Source organism: Alosa pseudoharengus, unplaced genomic scaffold (assembly GCF_046254945.1).
Source record: "Alosa pseudoharengus isolate Yale_2024_CS ecotype anadromous, Long Island Sound unplaced genomic scaffold, YU_APseudo_1.1 YU_APseudo_1.1_scf_1, whole genome shotgun sequence".
NCBI lineage: Eukaryota > Metazoa > Chordata > Actinopteri > Clupeiformes > Clupeidae > Alosa > Alosa pseudoharengus.
The window spans coordinates 3,834,738-3,857,324 of NW_027468564.1; the positions used below are offsets into that span (position 1 = coordinate 3,834,738).

The window sequence follows — 22,587 nt, forward strand, 5'->3', positions numbered from 1 at the left end:
TGAGAACGATGAATAGAGGAGAGAGAGAGACAAAGAGAAATGGAGGAGGAACAGGAGAGGGGAGGGAAAAGAGAAGGAGCGGTGAGAGTGAGGAGTGGAGAAAGAGAAGTGGAGACAGAAGTGGAAGGAAAAGAAATCATGATGAAAGTCTGACTACAAACAAACACACATTTGAATGATTTTATTTGGCTCTGAAAGGCAAGCAAGGTAAACAAGATCCAAATAAGAGAAGTTGACAAGGTGACAGGTCTACATGGCTCACATACTTTTATAAGGCCCTCCATTTACAACAATCAACACATTAAGGTTAAAAAACACATCTTCGTCTCGATATTTGCATGCTCCCTGTGATGGCTTAAACAGAGCAGAAATCAGCCATATCAAAATAGACTTCCCTGCATTAACGCTGGCAGCTATAACGGGTGTTGCTGTTGGAAAACCATACATGTGTAACCCACTCCAGTGCAGCCATGGTTGCATTCCATAGTATGTGTGGCCCAGGGCACTAATTACCAACCCAACTCCCACCCCCTTATATTTAAATCAACCCAACAGCAACTCAAACCATGAATATTAATAATGCAAATCAGGTTTATAAGCCAAGTATACTTGCGCATATACAAGGAATTTGGTCTCTTCATTTATCCCATTTGTGAATTAGTGAACACACAGTGAGGTGAAGCATACACTAACCCAGAGCAGTGAGTTGCCTTGCAGCGGCGCTCGGGGAGCAGTGAGGGGTTAGGTGCCTTGCTCAAGGGCATTTCAGCTGTGGATGTGGACATGGGAGAGCAGTGCTCAACCACTTCACCCTGCCCACATTTTTCCTACTGGGTCGGGGATCGAACCAGCAACCCTTTGGTTACAAGGCCCGAACCCCTAACCAGTAGGCCATGGCTGCCCCCTTGTATACGCGACGCGACTATCCAAGGTTGTAGGTCCTTTGTTGTACCATAACGGTGCCTGTGAAACTTTGGTTCCGCTTACAAGACAAATTAATGTTTCAGCGATCTCGTCCACCACCACCTTGGAGTCCATAAAACAAATAAAACTAGGATTTAGGAAAAAATATGATGACTGTTGGTGTTTCTGGTGAGGATTTGAGATTGCATTAAGTAATTTAAAGGAAACAAGATTTCAAAATGGCTTGCACTGTTTGTATTGGCCATTCATACTTTCGCATGCTGTTAAATACCTAAAATGGTTATACATTTGTGAGAAACACTTTAAATGAAACGCCCACACGTGTCTGAACGAGGGGAGGCATCGCGACATCACGCCTCAGTCGTATTGCAAAAGTTAAAGTGTATCAGCACACTATGCTGTAACATATACAAACACACCAGCACAACAAACATACAGATCAGCAAACCTTGTTATAACACACACACACACACACTCAGAATGCTCACAGAAATCATATATTCTGGCACATCACATTTTAAAACACACACACACACACACACACCCATACTGTGAAGGTGAATGATCACAAACACCGAATAAACAAAACAAAACTTACATTTCAGCAAACGTGGTCGTGCTCTGTCTAAAGAAGCATGGTCATTCCTGTGAGAAAAACAAAATGTCACACACATGTACCATTTGACAGATGCCAATACTGCTGTTTTTCTGTTTGTGCCACCTGTGAAATGTAAAGTGATTTATTATCCCACAGAAAACAGTCTGCTATCGTCTATATTTCCCTTGATATAAAGTAATGAAGTAACTCTCTCTCCGGCTGTCTTTATCACATCCCTGCCCCAACACTGTACTTAGATCAGAGTTAGTGAGAAACCTGATGACTCCCTCTGAATCACTTTCCAACAGTGAAACAACAATTATTATACCATATTTTCCAGACTATAAGTCATGAAGAGGAAAAAAAACATATAGTCGTACCAGAATGTAAGTCGCATTTATGTAGAAATTTATTTCACAAAATCCAAGACCAAGAACAGACAGATACTATGTAACTGGACACAGAGGCCAAAAAGATTGAGAATCTACCGGGAATGTTAATGAAGACAAATCGGAGGCAATAATTAAGGTGGCTAACAGGAGAGTCCTATGGTAATTGTAAAGCAATTTACAAAAGATTCACTGAAGGAAAATGCTGATGAAGACATGAAGATGTCACTAAAAATGTGGAGAATGCAATGCAATCACGCATTTTGGCCGATGTGAAGGCACAAGCTGGCAGCAGAGCAAATACTCGGGAAGCTACCTCCGAGAACGAGAGAGAAAAAGATGTAAATAAGTATAAGTATATATACTATTTTGATCCCGTGAGGGAAATTTGGTCTCTGCATTTATCCCAATCCGTGAATTAGTGAAACACACTCAGCACACAGTGTACACACAGTGAGGTGAAGCACACAATAATACCGGCGCAGTGAGCTGCCTGCAACAACAGCATCAAGAGCAGTGAGGGGTTAGGTGCCTCACTTCAGCCGTGCCTACTGGTCGGGGTTCGAACCGGCAACCCTCCGGTTACAGGTCCGAAGTGCTAACCAGTAGGCCATGGCTGCCCCAAGATGTGCTTTAAAGAAGCCTTATGCAGGTCTGGTTATTCCTTCGCTGTTTCTGGGTTTTCGCCGGATTTGGGCTCGCATTTTTCACGACATAGCTCCCCCTGCAGCTTCGGTAGCAAGTGACTGGTACGCTAAACCCCCACTAGCTAGCGAGCTAGCCATCAAGAAACCAAGCTAAACACATACAGGGCTCACAATAAAACGGTCGAGCAAACACATTGTTCCAATGACTATCAAACCACATTACAAAGACGAAGTTCACCCAAGGGTAGGCTACTTACAATTTCAACAGCAACAAAACCAAGTCGGCATCTGTTTTGCAGTCTTCTTAGAAACTATAATCTGACTACATTTTCGAGGCGCGATTTGATACTTCCGCTGAGTCACCGGGTCCAGAAAGTTGCATATTCGTTTTTTCCACAGAGAAGCGATAGGGGGAGACGAAGCACCCACCAAACGACCCAGAAAGTGTTGTAGAACCATCAGAACGACTCTCAACCTGCATAATTAAGGTCATTTTTGCTAAAATTGTTGCATAGGGCTTCTTTAAAAGAACGTGCAGACGAGGCGAGCTGGGCGATAACGAAGGTGACCAACGAGGTAATTGTAAAGCAATTTACAAAAAGATTCACTGAACGAAAATGCTGATGTGGTACATGAAAATGTTGCTAAAAATGTGGAGAATGCAATGCAATCAAGCATTTTGGGTGATGCAGACCTGCCAACCTTGAAGAATTTTTGAGTAGCGCCTCAAGCCGAGAAAAAAAAAATTGCTCAAGTCGGCCTTCATACAGAAAAAACAGACATAGCCATACTCGCAAGACACGTTTTGGATAGCGACCCATCTTTAATGTTGAATATCTATCTAAATGGGATCCAATGTGTTCCTGAAAGCGCAAACTGAATCTTTTATAGTAGCTCTATATTGTTGACAATCTGTTTTAGAGCCTAATAATCCTGACCTTGTGTTGTGTTGATAGGCACTGATGTCCATTTTCTTTTATGTGGGCCCTATTCGATCATGCCTGGTATTATACCTCTTTTCAATCCATTATAATAAAATATTTATTTTGTAAAGAAATACATCTTTTGCCCATTTTATGCCAACATATTTAATTCACCTGGATGTAGGCTACAGTAGATAGAGGCTTATGGACATCTGCTGTTGTCAGTGTGTAGTCTATCCCTTTACTCACAATAACCTACATGTTTTGTTTATTTGTAAAAAAAACATTCATTGTTCAATTATTACCTGCTGACTAATGCAAACTACAGATTGCTTTTAAAGAATTTTACTTGCATGTGCACTCAAGTTTCTTTCAGATCGCGGCGTCTTTCTGCCATCTGTGAGGCTGCAATGATTAGGCCTACATTATCCCAACTACAGTGATAGGTGCGCAATCTCCGTCTGTAAGCCTATTATTTGTTCTCACTTGTTTTCACGCTAATAATTAAGAAGATGAAGGAGCCATATGCTCCAGAGAAAAACAAATTGAACACTCATTAATGAGCAGCTCAAAATATGTTGCCTTGGTCCACTTTCAGACTCGTTAATGGCTGCATTTTGCCTTGGAAAGGTCCGCGCTCCATTAGCGCCTTAGTTATGAAAACTTTAACCATCAGCGACACATTGAAAATATACTAACTGAAACAACTTGTGCACAAGTAATAACTTTCCAAGACATAGTCAAACTATTAGGCCTAGGTGAATTTACAATCGCACTCAGTGGAATATTTTTAGTTTCACAGCAAAACGGCAGCTAGGGGAATGTGAATTTGCGAGTGAACACTTGTTAAACTCACCTCATCAAGTCTTTCATTTAACCCACTGTTGGCTGAAGAAAAAATATTATAAAGAGAGGCCACTATGCTTTGCCTGTCATTCACTTGTCACTTTCTCTCTGTATCTCAGCCTCGCATGAAATATATTAGCGGGAGATTCACATGCTCATGGAGCTTTCCGGAGAAGTTGGATGTCTGCTCGTTTTGCGTAGTTTTGATGTGAAAATGCGTGGTTGCTACGCAAAATGCGTACAGGTTGGCAGATCTGGTGATGTGAAGGCACAAGCAGGTCTGGTGATGTGAAGACACACAGCAGAGCAAATGCTCCGAGAGAGAAAAAAAGATGCACGTTTTAAAACGTCCAAACTTTCAACAACGTTATACTAAGGAAGCTTATTTTAGATACTGTTCACATGCCTTTCTTAACCAGTATGGCTATTTAATCTGGAAAGGCAAGTTATTCAATTAGCACACAGAATAGGGTGACCAGATGGACCCGATTTTGAGTTGCGTGTCCTGAGTCCCAACAAAAGCCTGTTGGGACGCTAAAATGTCCCGGTTTACACCAACCACTATTCAACTGTGGCCTGATCATTAACTAAACCCATGTGGAAAGACTATAGCCTAAAGCGTCAGGCGTATGATTTCGATAATGTGTGTGTGTCAGTCAATCGCAATGGTCTGCGTAATCTTTGCAGCCAACCTTACAGTGTATCTCTGTAAACATTGTTGCAATGCCTCATCATATCTGTCTCGTATTAACAATTAGGAGAATGCTGAAGAGAAAGTCATCATTCTTAAAATAACGTTTGGTTGTGATTTGTTTTCAAATGTTTTCATGCATGTCTGGATAACCGGTGCGGAATGTTTAGGAGACAGACTATTGTAAATCCTCAAATTATGGCCAGGGTATTTTATTTACTTAGGCTGCGCAAAGCACAGGCCTTTATTTGGGGCAGGCTTGTATTCTTTATTTCTTACATGCGATTACATTCGGTGTCCACCACTCTAGTTCATCCAAAACAAACCAGAAAAGGGACTCAAAGTGCTAAATACCGGAATTTTCCTTTAACACTCTTTCTGCCGACTTTAGCCCGGTTCTCATGGGCGGCTGAAACAGTTAGATTTAGAATAATTTGGTGTTAACATTCCATTTTAACAGTAACCCTTCGTTCAGTTCCACTGAGTGCTCACAATTGTCCGTCGAGAACTCAAGACAAACAGAAAACTGTTTGCAAAGGTTCCTAAACATTGGGCTATGTTCGAAAATTTGAACACACCTCTGATCTTCACATAATTTCTCTGGACAACTTTACCAGTGGGAACATTTAGATATTGACATTATTGGATGCTGCATCAAAGTGATAACAAATATATACTTATGTGTAAAGCAGGTACACATTTGAAAATGGCAACTACACTTGAAATGAGGAAATAACTTTGGTCTCTACAATGAAGACAATGCTTAAATGTGCAACACTGGGGTTTCTTTCTGAACATCTTACTTAAGTATCGCCAGTTTACAGACAGGATCCTCCAGTCTAGCAGATAACAGCTTCTGTCCTGATTCTCCAGGATAATTGTAGCGCAGATCCAGCTCTTTCAGATGGGAGGGCTTTGAAGTCAGAACTTGAGCCAGAAAACCACAACCCTTCTCTGAGATGAAACAATCAGAGACCCTGAGAGGGAGAGAGAGAAAGAGAGAGAGATTTAAAACTTGTCTCTTCTCAAGTTACAAAGTGTAATAAGACTAACGGTTAATGAAATGTGGCGATTTTCTAGACTGATTTGACATGGAACTATACTCTCATTTCGGTCCAACAATCAAGGATCGTTGCGAACGTACCATGGGAGCACCATCACAATGATATCACACAGCACCTGAAAAAAGTCCCCGTAGGTTGTAACTAGCAACAAATTTGAGCTGCAGCAGATTATTACGCTGAAATGAGAGTATAGGTCTATGTCAAGTCAGCCTAGAAAATTGCCACATTTAATTTTCGGTTGGTCTTACACTTTCTAACTTGAAAGGAGACAAGTTTTAAATAGGAAAATTACGGAAATCTTAGTCTCTGTTGCTAGCAGGTGAGATGCTAATGGTATAATCCGATTCAATTATCTATGCTAGGCAGGAGATAAAAGTGGTATCGCCAGATTCACAGAACGGCTGGATGAACTGGAGAAAGGTAAAAATGAATTGTTTAACTCGAGGGGAGGTGGAAATTGAGCGTAATTCCCCAAATGGTGGAATATCCCTTTAAACTATTTACTAATTTTCTGATTGGACAAGAGACATTCCTTGAGTGGCAATATTTCCACTCGTCCCCACACATCCCCACTCAGACACTCCGCTTTTTGCTCTAAATTGTCCAATGTGAACATTCCATTCATTCAAAGCGAGAGAGCAGTGATTTCATAACATCACATTTGACAGCTATTGAGTGAGAAAATGGAGTAAATAGATTAAGGTGAATGTTCAATTTAGCATATGACAAATAAACAAGCGAGTAGGCTTTGCAAGTTACTGTGTGCACAAGCACATATAACATCTCTCACTGAACTTGGTTCTCCAGTGAAATGTTATGTTTGAACTACTGGAAGATTGGAGCTACTGGAAGATTGGAACTATTTTTTGGATGGAAGATGAATGAGGGAAAAAGCCATTTCGCGTCTTTCAACTCAACTACTTGCAGTAGAACTGTTGTATGAAAGCAATATGGCATGAATAAGAGTGTCATTGGTAGTAGATTATAGCCATGGCTGTGATTACCTGCAGCACGAGGCAGAATAAAAGCCATGGCGATATGTGCAACTAACTCCACTTTCACTTGTGCCATTTTGCTTCATTATAAACTAATGACACAGATTTGATAAGTTCAGAGGCATTTTAAGACTCAGAAATAAGCTCAAAAGTAGAATGACACCTGCACAATGATAAGCAGGGTAGGAGGTTAATTAATACCTTTTCATTAGGCTGACCAGTTGATGTTCTACTGTGATGTTGCCATGGAAATTTAAGACAAAGAAATGTCTGCACCCACCTTAATGTGTGTATTTTGCATTCGAAACTGGACAGTCCCCCAGAGAGCAGCTGAACTCCAGAATCCCCCAGGTCATTGTTACTGAAGTTCAGATGTAGCAGGGAGTTTGGTGACTGTAGAACTAAAGCCACAATCTCACACAATTTATCTGTGAACTTACAGTCATCAAGCCTGCATTAGAACACAACAAAAGGGAACATAAATAAATGGAAGATGTACTGATGACACAGTGCTGAGAAATAAATAAAAATCAAGAGACCTTTCACCAACAGTGCAGAAATTATTCACATACAGTTAAGAACAAAATTATTCACATACAGTTAAGAACAAAATTATTCATACCCCTGGCAAATATTGATTTAATGTTGATTTTCTCTTTACCAATATGTTTGTTCTGACTGAAAATGACACTGCCACATGCCAAAAGGTTGTAAGACCAGTGATGGGCAGTAGCGTCGCTACTAGCTTAACTACATTTGTCAGTAGCTTGGCAGTAACGTTGCTATTTACAAAACCAAGTAACTTTTCAGTAGCTAAGCTCTTTTATTGATCAAGTAGCGCAGTAGCGTCCTCGAAAGCTAATTTCTCCTGGACATTTCTGACATTTCACACATAACAGCATTTCCCTGCCATCAAACACATAAATTAGGAAAACAGGATGTTTCTGTGTCGACAACACGCCGGGTACAAGACCATGCGTAGCCCTACAGACTAATGTTCACGGTGACGACACACCATAAACACACACACACACATACAGACACTAGAGGGAAAAGACAAAATGGCAGAGAGCCCAAGATCCATTGAAGAGCATGAACATGTTACACCGTGGATATACCTTCAAAAGTATGGTCACTTTAGTTGAGACCAGCGAAAAGAAATATATTTTCAGATGCCTTCTGTGTAATCCAAAGAAAAAGTTCCTGTCGACGTCAACGACATCCAACACAAACATACGAACACACGTTCGATTGAATTTCATTGAACAAGCCTAACTAGCCTAAATTAAGCTTCAATCAGCTAACTAAACAAATTGGGCTACGTAGGAAAGAGGTGGGAGAATGGAATAATTGATGAAAATAAAAATGTGCTCTGATTTGTATTTATTTTTTGTATATTGGGCTATTGTTAAATTAATAAATCATATTTTAGCCTTCATCTGACTGACAGTTGTCACTAAAATTGCATTGACTTGGCATGCAGTTTGATTACTCGAAAAGTAACTAATGTAGCCTATCAAGTAGGGCTGGGCGATATGGCTGAAAACTGTATCACGATATAGTATTTCATATCAGTCGATATCGATAATTATGACCGCCGCGCAGCGAAGCGGCGGTCATATAGGTTTAGTCAGATTTTTTTTTTTTTTTTTTTCACATGCCCAAATTTCCGTCAATGAGTCCCGGGACACTGAAAGACCGGGGTACACGAAACTTGGTGGGCATGTAACCCCACATGTATAGCATGGAACCATAGTTTTTCGTTTTGATCTGTAGCCCCCCCGCTGGACTGGTCCCCCCGAAAGGAGGGTAGTTTTGTGGAATTCCGTTCATGGGGGGCCACACAATAAATTAATTTATGTTACTATACACCAACTGGCCTGTAGGTGGCCGGAGACAGTTTTCTGTGAATATCTCGAGAACCGTAGGGCCTAGGAGGTCCACCTTTTTTATGTATCTTGGTCTTAAGGGGGCATGTCAACCCATCCCATTACCACTTATTTCATGTATAGCGCCACCTAGTTAAAAATTAAAAAGCAAAAAATGAGGTGTTTTCATCACAATATCTCTGGCTGACAAGGTCAAAACTGCACGAAATTAAAAGTGTAGGATCATTATGACACCCTCCAAATGCATGCCAAGTTTTGTGTACTTCCGTTCATGGGGGGCCTTACAATAAAATAATTTATGTGTACATTTAGTGACGTACACCAACAAGGATTCCCGGGACACTGAAAGACCGGGGTACACAAAACTTGGTGGGCATGTACCCCCACATGGATAGCATGGAACCGTCATTTTTCGTTTTGATCTGTAGCCCCCCCGCTGGACTGGACCCCCCGAAAGGAGGGTAGGGCAGACATAGTTCTCTGTGAATATCTTGAGAACTGTAGGGCCTAGGATGACCATTTTTTCCCGTATGTTTGCCTCCAGGGGTCATGTTAACCCATTTCATGTGCACACATGTGCACAAACAGATACACACACACACACATACATTCACAGTAATCATACGTATGACACATACTCACACAGTAGACATATGTACGCTTGCATGCACAGGCACACACACAAGCACGCACACACACACACACACACACACACACACACACACACACACACACACCCACACACAACACAAACAATCAAGAATTTCTCAGAATTATGAACAGGCAAGATGGAGGTGGGGTTGTATAAAATGAATTTTACATGTGAAATCTATGAACTAATGATGTTTTGGTACTTGTTGTCTAGCAGATACCAGTGAGAATTGAGTGTGGATAATGCAATTTAGTGAGACTGTTAGAATCATATAGGCCTTTCAGCGTGATTTCTTTTTGTGGAAAAAATGTGCTGGACTGGGCGGCGGTCATATTTTGTACCGCTCTGCGCAGTGGCGGAGCTAGGGGGTGGCTTAGCGGGCTTAAGCCCCGAATCTTTTTTCAAAAGCCCCGAATCTTTTTTTAGTGTTTTAAATTCCCAGCAACTCTTATTTCCAATATAACTTCCCCTCGGTTTCTCTATAAATGTCACCAAATGCTCTATTACTGAGGAAATATATCCCTTATTTTCAAAGCCCAATATTGAAAAATAATTTGACTTGCTACACGATCTATGCCAGGTCTCTGGGCTATCCGCTATGGTGATTTTAATGGTTAGATTGATTTGTTTAGATCCAGTGAAAATGCTTCCTTGACAACGCTACGTCATGGCTTCGGTGTTCCAAAAAGCCTCTGTCAGAAGTCTGTCACTTTTACAGTCTGTGATAAAACACCTTGTGTACATGTTGTTGTAACGTTATGGATATTAGAAAGTTTTTCAAAAGACCACCCAGCTCCGTTCAAGCAACAGCATCGCCCAGTGAACTGACGGATGGTGTTGTTTCAGGTTGGTGATTTCACGTTAAGAGCTTTCAGTCAGTTAGGCAGGCTAACGTTAGGCTACTTGGCTAGCTCCCTAAATGCTTAAAGGAATTATCCGGAGTAAAATGCACTTTAGATCGATTTCCGGATGATTGGGGGTACATACGTTGAGTTGACATCAAAATCATGTAATTCGGATGTGTTTTGAGAAAGTTTGATGGTACCGTTTTCAGTCACAACTCGTAGCCTGGAAGTCAGCGGGGCATTTCAATTGCGCCGCTACAAAACGCCATTTTTATACCTCTTCTACAGTTCCAAACAACATAACACTTACGTGGTAGTGAGTAGAGGGTCCGTAAAGCCAAACCGAAGTATCCCGAGGTCTTTATGTGGTCGAATAGAGAGTCCAGAATGAATTTCATCAAGCCAGTACCTTTCTAAATATGTTGCCATATTTGCCGCCACCTTCAGGGGAAAGTCCGTAGGAGTCTTATTGCTGAGTGTGTTATAACACGCTCTGGAAATTCAAAATTTCGTCGCCGTTTAAAAAAAAAAAAAACATAGTCCAGTATTTCTTTCGAAATTGAAATGAAGTTGTATGGACTGGACTATGTTTTTTTTTTTTTTTTTAAACGGCGACGAAATTGTGAATTTCCAGAGCGTGTTACAACACACTCAGCAATAAGACTCCTACTGGCAACATTTCCGGAAAGGTACTGGCTTGATGAAATTCATTCTGGACTCTCTATTCGACCACATAAAGACCTCGGGATACTTCGGTTTGGCTTTACGGACCCTCTACTCACTACCACGTAAGTGTTATGTTGTTTGGAACTGTAGAAGAGGTATAAAAATAGCGTTTTGTAGCTGCGCAATTGAAATGCCCCGCTGACTTCCAGGCTACGAGTTGTGACTGAAAACGGTACCATCAAACTTTCTCAAAACACATCCGAATGACATGATTTTGATGTCAACTCAACGTATGTACCCCCAATCATCCGGAAATCGATCTAAAGTGCATTTTACTCCAGATAATTCCTTTAACGTTAACGTTAAATGTCCTCGTTCGTCGGCGTAAAAGGCAAATTCAGTACTCTCATAGGCTAGCTGCTAGCTAAGCCTACTGCAGAATAAGAAATTCCAGCTCCCAAAACAAAGTGATCCTCGTCTTGTAATAAATTAGGCTACACTGTTCTGAAATGTCAGAAAAACCCATTAACAGTTATCTGCCCATGTCAACTTTTCAGTGTCATATGTTGCACAAAAGAATGTTAACTGTTAGCCTAATTTAAAACCTTGTTGATATCCTATCCACCACCACAGATCTTATAATCCAAGAGTCCACATAAATATAAAAGTCATGTTATGTTGTTTTGGCTGCCTAACTAATTATTAACTAAAAAATGATATATTGAGAGGAAAGGGCCCTTTCCATAAGTGTGTTAATCAAGCACCATGCAGTCTGCATTCATAATCTTGCTTGATTTTATGCACCTGTGTAAAGGGACCTGAAATTACAAAATTAATATAATTTAGAAACGCCTATGTCAAGATGATAATGCATTCATTCTAAAATACCCTTGTATCATGATGACTGGCCATACTGTAATTATATCATAATATTATGTATATTATAGTATAAGATATTATATATATATTTGTCACACAGATGAGATCAGGGAAGAGGAAGAAGGAGAATAGCAATAATAAACAATAATGTCATATCAAACAATAGCCTAATGAAAATAAACAAATACTATAATATACAAACCATAAGAAACGCTTAATTAACTAAGTACATGCTAAACAGGTATGAACAGATATTGCCTCTTGAAAGACCCAAAACTATAATTTTACACAGGGTAGTGCCAGTCAGATACCTTGAATCTGTTGAATGTTAGTTTCACATTTTTTAAGTCTCAATGTGTCCATTAGTTTACACAAAATTCACTAGAAGTCATTATTTAAGGGGTTATTTAAAAAAAATATGAAATGGGCTAAGCCCCGAATGTTTACAATGTCTGGCTCCGCCCCTGGCTCTGCGGTACATCTAGTTATTGATTTAAAAAAAAAAATATCTATTTCAGATAAGGACAAAAAAAGAAGTTAAATTTAAACACTTTTATTTTAAACTTACACTCTAAAAAATGCTGGGTTGAAAACAACCCAAACTGGGTTGTTTTCAACCCAGCCGCTGAGTAAAATGTGGTCCAACACAGCATTGGGTTATCTTAACCAAGCAAATTGGGTTACTAAATTTAACCCAACAACTGGGTTGACATTTAACCTATATGTTGGGTTATGTTGACACAACTGTTTAGTTAAAGTTACGTAACGTTTGGGTTAAGTAACCAAATCCCCCCAAAACTACTGGTTGATTTTTAAAATACTCTGCTTGTACAAACTTGTAATAACTCAAATTTTGTATTTACTTACTTGAAAGTCACACCTTCTGTTGGAAGTATCACATGCATTTTATACTAGGCTATCTATTCAAAAATAAAGAAAACTATCAAATAAATAATTATGTTTAACTTTTTTATTTCATTGCATGGCTTTTGATGGACATTTAATATAGACTGTCTATATCAGGCCTAAAGCTGTTAACCATGAAGGCAGGCAGATTCCAAAGTCCGTTTTGGGGGTCAGTCCTGTCAATCAAAGAAAAAAAGAGTGCATTTTAATCATGGTTAGCCTACAAAACTTTATATCAAGACGTGCATGAACCATTACCAGTGCATGATGTTGACAGACATAAAAATCCACCAGGAGACAAATTATTAGTGCAACACACTCGGAAACCATGACCACCTCATATTATGGAGTTGTAATACCGGTAATACAAAACGTGCGTTTAAATGTCAGATGAGCTTGATAACACTAGCAGGTAACATTACCATTAACGTTAGCCTAACATTAGGCTGACAGTCAGCAGTGCTAACGTTAGCTAGCTATGTTAACACATTCTTAGTGAATCCAAGTTAATGTTACCACCAAGAACCACCCAGTAAGTTACATGGCTATAATATGAGGCTACCCTGAATGATTTAATAAGATGTTGTTTGGCATGATTATTATCGTAAGTTACGTGTGTTGTGAAGAGACTACTTCGACTGTTAGCTAGTTCTAGTTGACAAACGTTAGCCACGAAGCATATTTAATTAGCATGAAGTTTCCAAGTCTGCTAACGTTACCTACCAGCTGCTGGTATGCTAATTGTAGTTCGTTGTAAAAGTTTGTTTTGTTTCTGTTCAGCAGTTCCTACCCAGTGAATACAGAAATATGTTTTATGAGTCTGTCTTTGTGTAGATTTAACATTAACAGTAGCTAATATTAGCTGGAATGAATGACACCTGCTAACCTGCTTGAAGCTGAACGAAATGGCAGGCAGAATATTCCTTGATATCACGAAGGGTATGTCTCTGGGTGGACTTTTAAAATCCGTCTGGATAAAAATAAATAAATAAAAGCAGATACATACCTTCCGAAATCACCTGATTTCCATTGCATGTTGACAGCTGCTGGACTGGACGGTTGAAAGAATATGCCTGCCTGCCTGCCGATTTTTTTTCTCTCAACCTTCAAATAACTATGCAGCTGTGTTGAAGTCACCCTGGTGCTGGGTAGTGTACTCCACGTCAGGTGGGGGACAGGGGGGAGCACAGCCCTAAACTATCAACCCAGCAGTGATAAACTATCAACCCAGCAAGCTGGGTTACAGAAATGACCCAATATGAGTAAAAACAACCAAACAAAACGACCCAACAGCCTCAACCCAGCGTTTGGGTTGAAAAAATAACCCAGCATTTTTTAGAGTGTAACCTTCCTTTGATTTGAATCACCTCAGTTATCAATCAAAGCAAACAGGGAAAAGAAACAGCAACACAATCATGAAAAACACTCAAATAAATAAATGTGCACACAAGTCTGAATGAAAAGCAGCACTGGTTGAAGCCTGGAAATATTGTAAACAAAATAGCTTAATTTGCTAGTTTATCATAGTCTACTGGTTAGACTGTTCAGTTTCCCCACGTGTGTTTAAGTTTCAAATGAATACTTTTTCTCATTGAGACAGGCCTGTTTGAGTCTTGGAAAATACTTTTCCATTTGCATCAGGATTGAGATGATTAGAACTTAGCAGTCAATTTGAATGCAACAGTTTTGAACAAATTCGTGCAGCGTGCTAATGATGCTAACTGGATTTAATAGCAATTTAGCAGTGGTGGACGAAGTACACAAATCCTGTACTTGAGTGAAAGTAGAGATACACATGGTCAAATGTTACTCCAGTAAAAGTAAAAGTCCTCCTTTTACATTTCCACTTGAGTGGAAGTACAAAAGTACTTGCCTTCAAATGTACTTAAGTATCGAAAGTAAAAGTCCTGAAATGTATTATGATTAATACAGTTGCATTTACTATAGACCGGTTTCAGGTCCCTAACAACCGTAGTCAAGAACGAACTCGGAGGACAAGCACTAGTTGTTTACACTGACAGCGCATAGAAAACAAGCTGGCTGAACTTGATATAAGATGAAGAATAAAAACATATTGCCGAAATATTTCGGTGTAGCCGAGTCTGGATTGTTTTCATCTAGAGGTGTAGCGGATTTACCTATGAAAAAGCAACAGATTTTACGGAAGGTAGGCTAAACATGTGGCCAGTCACTGTAAAGTTAGGTTAGGCTTAAGCTAATGTTAACGTTAGGGCTTCGACTGCAGAAACAATTAGTTTAGATTTAGTGAGAACATTACCTACTCAAAGGGTACATAATGACAGGGGTGGACAATCATTTCCCCCTGAGGTCAGAGGATAATTACTTTGATAAAGTAGCCTATGCTGGCCACACATTGAACGATTGACTGAAATAACGTTGCATTGTGCTGGATGTTAACTGACAGGACAGGAGCCTATGACGGATTAGCTATAAGCTAGGCTACCTTATAGTAGGCCTATGCAATAACGTTACTTGCAAGCCCATGTCTTCTTTTCTAAAACAAACAACTCAAATGGAGTGTCAACTTTAACTTTAGGCTACCCTGCATGTCATTTGCGTGAAATGTAGGCTAACGTTAGCCTCCGTTCTCATGGATCATAAGTCTCTCATTAAAATGATATGCTGAGGAATATGATAAAAAAAACACTTTGTTAACGTCACTACCCTATGTTATTTAGCCTACATGACTTGAGTTTTTCCTCTTGAGCATGAAGATAACATTTGTGGCATAACTTCGTAGCTTCATAATGCATGCTTCGTATCCAAATGTCTAGCACCTAGGCCTGCCTACTTTATTGGCGTTTTACATTTTTTTAGCTTTGAACGGACACATCACAAAAAATGAAATGTCTCCTGTACCACACAGGGGAATTTCCGTCTGCTTTTCTCTGCCAAAAGTTAACAATTTTCAACCTCCTTGCGTCTTTCTCTCAATGTATTGCTATACGGCTCTGGGTTTGCTTGTCCTCCGAGTTCGTCCTTAACGACGGTTGTTAGGGACCTGAAACCGGTCTATTGTTGAAATTATTCAGCACAGACATACAGTCATTGAGCCTTTCTCCTCCATTCAAGGACAAAATCAGCTAATAATTGCTGTATGTAAGAAAGAACTAAAAACAAACTAATGTGATATCTTATCGTAGATACTTCAAAGTAACCACATTTTTCTTTGTTGAATGCTTTATACTTTCGGACCAAATCAAGATGTTCCCTTTTGTGTTTGATAGTGTCAGATTGTCTATCATTGTCTATCATTTGCTCTATGGCGTCAAGAGGCTAGTTGTGGTAACATCAATATTGTGAAAAGGGGTCAACAAGGTACAGTAAATAGTGGATATGACAATAAGGCAAGACTATTATTTAAAGTCTAGCTCTCTTAACCCATTTACTCCTAAAATGCCTGCTAAAAACGCCTATAGAATCCTATGGCATTCTAGACTAAATAACCTTATTTCCTGAGGGTTTTCTGAAAACATACTAAAAATTGTCAACGTCTACCAAAATGTAATATCTAAGCCTCTGTAGCACCTAGAAACATGAAATAAAAAGCATGCTGCGCTACGCAGCATCCAGCGGGAGGGTCAATGTTGCGTCATGCAGCATCCAGCGCGAATGGGTTAATAGAAAATATACATGTAAGTACACATGTATTTGGACAGTCTTTTTTCCAAAAGGAACTTCAGCTGTACTTCAGCTGTCACAAAATGTAGTGGAGTAAAAAGTAAGATATTTGGCCTTGAAATGTACTGGAGTAAAAGTAAAAAGTTTAACAAAACTAAAATACTGAAGTAAAGTACAGATACATGAAAAAGCGACTTAAGTACAGTAATTGAGTAAATGTACTCAAGTAATGTCCACCACTGCAATTTAGCCAGTCGTCTTGCACAATTGTGAATGTTTGGATTACATGTGCATGCTGAGGAGGGATGCACCTGTTGAGACGGACAGAGAGAGAGAGTGCAAGGGGCAAGGACTCATTGAGAGTCTGTGTTGAGGTAGGCCTACTTCTATCGTACTCTGGTAGAGTTGCACATACTAGCTACAATGCAAGATATATTTAGCCTATTTATTTATGGACAATTTAAGGTGGGCGGTGTGTGTTGCTTTTAATTATTGAATGTTTTATCGAACACATTTTTTATTGATATCGATTACATGTATATTGCGATACATATCGCTATCGTTTTATCGCCCAGCCCTACTATCAAGCTACTTTTGACAGTTTGTAACTTAGCTTCCTACATGAACCAAGACATATAGCCCAGCAGCAATCTATCTAAAATAACACATACTTGAAGTACCATTCATGATATGTTGTCAAATATTGAAGTCGTGGGAAGTTTACATAATTTAAGCTGTAGAATGTTTAATTCGCCCTCCTTAAATAACTCTTGAACGGTTTTGTTCAGAGCTATACAGTGGGTCCCGGTTAAGTTTGGACGGGTTCCTTCATGAATCACGCACCCCATTTTCTCAGCAGAAATGGCACACACTGCAGTTGACACAAACAACCACAAGAAGTCACTTGGGAGTTCTGCCACTACTATTTTTGATGCGACTTGACTTACTGCTTCCATGACGCAGTTTCCAAGTAAGTAAAACAATCAGAGAAAGTTGAGCCATTACCAAACATATATGATAATACAATAGCGTGAATTTATATATCTTATACCCTATTTGTCACGGTTACTTATAGATTTGATAGTGTAACGATAAGCGCATGAGACTTTCAGCGGGGGCACGGGAACTTAAATTGATCACGGTAGTTTAAGCTTACACTTGACAAAACATTCTAATATGAAAATGTAGATGCAATTGTTGTAAAATGGTGCAGCTCCTTTAAGAAAGCACCGTGCGCAGGTATGGAGAGAGAGAAAGCGAGAGGGGATATGAGTGTTAGAACTTAGATGGGTGTGGAAAAAGTAGACGTGCTGTTGAGGAGCGAGTCATATTCAAAATAATGCAAAAAATAAATCCGCAGATAAAACCAATTATCCTCATTCATTGCAACCGCAGCATGCCTGCTTGCCGACGTTCAAACGAAAAAGATATCAAAGCACCTTTTGCGTTTGAATGTAGCACGAAAATTTTTTTAAACAGCCGGACAAATGATTTACAGTGGGTCCCAGTTAAAAATTGACACTTCATTCACAATCAAGGTGATTCACGCAGCTGGGTGAAATGTAAATACAACTGCAGCCGCTTGGGGGCAGCATAGTCCGCTGTGGCGTTCTGCGGTCGAACCGGACCAGCAAGGGCTGTGATTGGCCGAGTTTTCAGTTTGTTTCTCTAAATTTTCGACACACGTCTATTATTAGTTCAATAACAAGTGTTGCTTGTTAAAACATGTGACTAGTGAAACTCAAAATGATTTTAGAAATATTTAGCCAAAGCCAAAAAGTGTTACTTTGTGCCCCGCGCTCCCCCACTGCTTGTGAAAGAAGGGGATGGGGGAGGGGGGCTTAACGTGAAAAAGTTGTTTTAGGCTACCCAGCAGGCCTTCATAATAATAGGCTACAGGAAGTGGGGGGAGGGTATGGGATGACCAGAGCCGTCTTCGTTGTGCTATTCAGAAAGCATCTTCTATCGTCTTTCCAGGCACACACAGCTCGTTACCATATAGCCTATCGACTGCCCTCTGCTCTTGGGTTTGGCCTCACAGCGAACTAATCCTCTTGTTGCTTGCAGTTTGTTAAATAAAGCGATGCAGATTACATTATTTATTTCTGATTATTTGCGTCTTTTGCAACATTTGCTTGTTAGGCTGGGCTACTGTCAATGTCCTGTACAGGTCATGTTCAACAATTGCTGGTGTATACCTACAGGCTATTAATCAATTAGGGACTGTTCGTTATTTTTTTAAGGGGCTACCGGAGGAGTTTTGGGAGCGTTAGTCAAAAAAGACGTGACCCTCCCTCGCCAGCAAGAAATTTTTCGGTAACACTTTACTTGACGGGTGAGTTCATAACACATTCATAGCAGCTGTCATAAACTGCACATAAAGCATTCATGACTGTTTCATGAGACATGACTGGGATAGATGGCATGATAGGAAAGGGGAGAAATGAAAGTGAAGTAAGTGGAAGTCGAAGCTCCGAACTACGGGAAAAGTTGCCTTTTAAAAGAGGAAAACTCCTCCCCCAACAAATCATTGGCTACTTAAAATCCATAAGTTAGAGATATCTCTATAAAAAAGTTGTTCAGAGTGAAGTCCAATCGTGTTACAGGATACAATGGTGTCAAGTCAAAACCAAGACATTTTAAAGAGTGTTGGTTACAATTGAAAGGAAATAAAATATAGGTAACACTCCATAATAAGGTGCCATAATAAATAGCAAACTAGTAATTACCTAACCCTTTGTTAATATTTGTTAATTGTTACTTAAATATCTATTTGGCACAAGTTAATAGTTTTTTCATCATTAATTAAATATTAGTTGTTTGCACAAAATCTGTATGTTTTAACAAATCTATAAACTAATATTGTACTAATATTTGTTAATAGTTAACTAAATGTCTTTTTGGCACTAATTAATAGTTATTTCTAACATCATTTAAATGTTAAATGTTTATTTACAAACTATATGCTAATATAAAAGTTAATAACATATTATTATTTCTAGCTCTTCTGATTAGCTTTGTGGAGAATTTATGGAATTTATGGTTTATGGCTTTATGGTCTTGTGGGGTGTATAAGGCACCCTACTGCCAGTGGTTGGTTTTGTGAGAGTTTGTGCACCCTTTCTTCCACTTCATCCTTATTAGAAACCTTTGTGGTTGGCTGTCCTGTAATTGGTGACCCTCTAGTGTTTGAAAGTAGTGTACTCTTTGCCTTTGGAAGTACTATTTGGTTGCTGCTCGAATTTGGTGAAATTCAGGGGAGGAGTTAGAAATGTAATTTAGTGTTTGTATGTGATTTTCGCTGTAATTAAGCAGCTTTATTGAGATTGGTGTTTTGGAGCCCCCTTTGGAGAAACAGTATACTGCAGCTCTGCTGCGTTTCGTCCTTTGTTGCCATAGCTATATTAGTAGTATTATAGTACTTTACATGTATTGTTAGGATTTGGGTGCAATTCTAGCAACTTAGAGAACGTTTATTAATGTTTTCATTATGACCACGAGTTCATACACACTGAGTCTTACGTGACTAGATGTAAACTCCGCTATAGCAACTTTCCATGCATTTAGTGTAGTCTAGCTTAGTGTGCATGGAAAGTGCAATTCAGTCTAGCAAGAAATTAATGTACATTTAGTTTAGCATTATGTTTATGCATTACCTCCGTATGGTCTACGTCTGTGAGTGTTTAGTAAGTCTCAGAATATGAATTAACTGTCGTTCTGTGCACCTGAACATTCCATGTCGCATGTCTCCCTCGCTAGTAGGGCTGACAGTGATGGTATAGGAATGATGCATGTAATATAGCCCATTCAACTACTTCTTTTTATTTTGCTTGTGCAGATGCTGTTTTACGTATGCCAGTGCCTGAAGGCATGTTTTGTTTGAACTTTTCCTAAAGGAATAAATGTGATAAAGCCAGTTTTGGTCTCAGTCCCTTCACCGTCTGACTAATACATGTAGTTATATATTACTAATATATTAATAAAGATTAACCAACTTTATTATAAGGGTCCCCCATACTGATAGTTATATATTACTAATATATTAATTAAGCTTAACCAACTTTATTATAAGGGGCCCCACGCTTATAGCTATATACTACTAATATATTAATTAAGCTTAACCAACTTTATTGCAAGCGGTTCCGGCACCGACAAGAGTGGCAGCATGTCAAAGTAGCTCCGTGTTTTTTTCTTGAATTTCCCCTTGGGGATCAATAAAGTATCTATCTATCTATCTATTGTAAGGGTCCTATGGGGAGTGGTTCATATTGGGATAGGCAGAAGCACAGTTTAATAACAATTAGTTAAATAATAATAAGTCATTAACTTTTCTATTAACATATAGTTTGTAAATAAACATTTAACATTTAAATGATGTAAGAAATTACTGTTAACCCTTAGAACCCTACGCTGTTTTTAGGGCATTTTCACTACCTTTATTCATAAGGATTTATTCTGGTCATTGTAAGTGCCACACACACATATTATATATAGTTTTTTTCAGCAGAGTCTAGGCTGTCCAGATCCGTCATTTCAGGTATTAGTACTAGCATTGATTTTATTTTGATTTTTAAAGAATTAAAATTCATATTATAAAAATTCTTATATTTTGACATGTATCTCACCACAGCAAGCTCATAGCTCTACATGCATTTCATGTCTGTGTAGGGCAGACTGTCCTGAATCGGGCAATATAATTGCCATGTTGGAGGGATACTCTGGGGCTGAGAAATTTACAGAAATATGTGGTGTGTGATTTACGGAAATAAATGCCATTTTTTATTTAGTGATGAAAAATGACCTTTCTGCGCTCCATATCTGTGACACGAACTGATCTGACCTGACTTGACCCGAGTTTGCGTGTTAGTCTGCGTGTGCCTATGGTGTATGCACTCATAATGATTCTCAACTTTTTACTGCATTGCCATGAACAAAGTAAAGGCAAAAAAGGTGTTTCTTTGTTGAACAAATTGGGATGCAATGTGAGCCTTGAATTGGATGCCATGCAGGAATTTGCTAGTATCTCAAAACTGGATTATGACCATGCTTTGCCATTGAGAAACACACAATAGCATTGGATTATAAACATGCTTTGCCACAAAAACAGACAAAAACGTGGGGTAAGTCCAGCTATATGAAGTTATTATTCTGCTGTCACTTCGTCTGTTTTATAACCCAAAAGGATGTACTTGGTATGAAATGATAGCTCTGTGTCTCCTCTTTCATCTGACATGTGTGGCATATCTATCCTATCATGGGTCCGCGAGTAATTCAAACGAGAGTAATGGGTGTGCAGCGTTGGTTTGTGTACATGACGTTATTATTTTGCAGTCACTTCGTCTGTTTTTATAAGCGATCACGGGTTCGCGAGTAAATCAAACGAGAGTAATTGGTGCGCAGGTGAACGCAGAGAAGTATAGACTGTAAATATGATGCAATTTTATTTAAATTCATGATTTATTTTTATTTTCATACTTGATCATACAGACAAGTGTGTAGGCTCGTTGGAAAGCCTCACTTCTGCTCTGTCACGTAATAAAGGTTTCTCGCTGCGACGAACAGTTCCGGAGCAATGTAACAGAGAAGAAAGGGTGTGTTAACATTAACATACAGATTTTATGCAAACAACTAATATTTAATTAATGATGAAAAACTATTAACTTTTGGCAAATAGATATTTTAGTAACAATTAACAAATATTAACAAAGGGTTAGGTAATTACTAGTTTGCTATTTATTATGGCACCTTATTATGGAGTGTTACCAAAATATAAAAAATAAACAAAAAGAAGATATAATGGCATACATCTTGAACTTAATCTACAAACAGGATACATCATGAATTCAGGTTTCATTCTTGTAGAATTGGTTACCTTTTCTCATAAGTAATTTTGCATTACAGTTCATACATGGTATTTGTATACAACCCCAACATAGAAAAAGTTGGGACGTTGTGTAAAATGCAAATAAAAACAGAATGTCATAAACAAGTCTCGTAAACCCATATTTAGCAGCAAAAAGGACATAAACAA

The 22,587-nt window shown here is 39.1% G+C and overlaps 1 protein-coding gene across 1 annotated transcript in view; it reads right to left on the reverse strand.

Annotated features, from left to right (window-relative positions):
• The window catches only part of LOC143135273 (NACHT, LRR and PYD domains-containing protein 3-like), a 158,221-nt gene that overhangs the window by 2,745 nt on the left and 132,889 nt on the right, over positions 1–22,587 (reverse strand). Inside the window, exons 10-12 of the mRNA XM_076295986.1 lie at positions 7,358–7,528; positions 5,822–5,995; positions 1,523–1,569 (exon numbers count right to left, since the gene is read on the reverse strand). Coding sequence (XP_076152101.1) covers positions 1,523–1,569; positions 5,822–5,995; positions 7,358–7,528 — 392 coding nt within the window. The remainder of the gene's footprint in view (positions 1–1,522; positions 1,570–5,821; positions 5,996–7,357; positions 7,529–22,587) is intronic.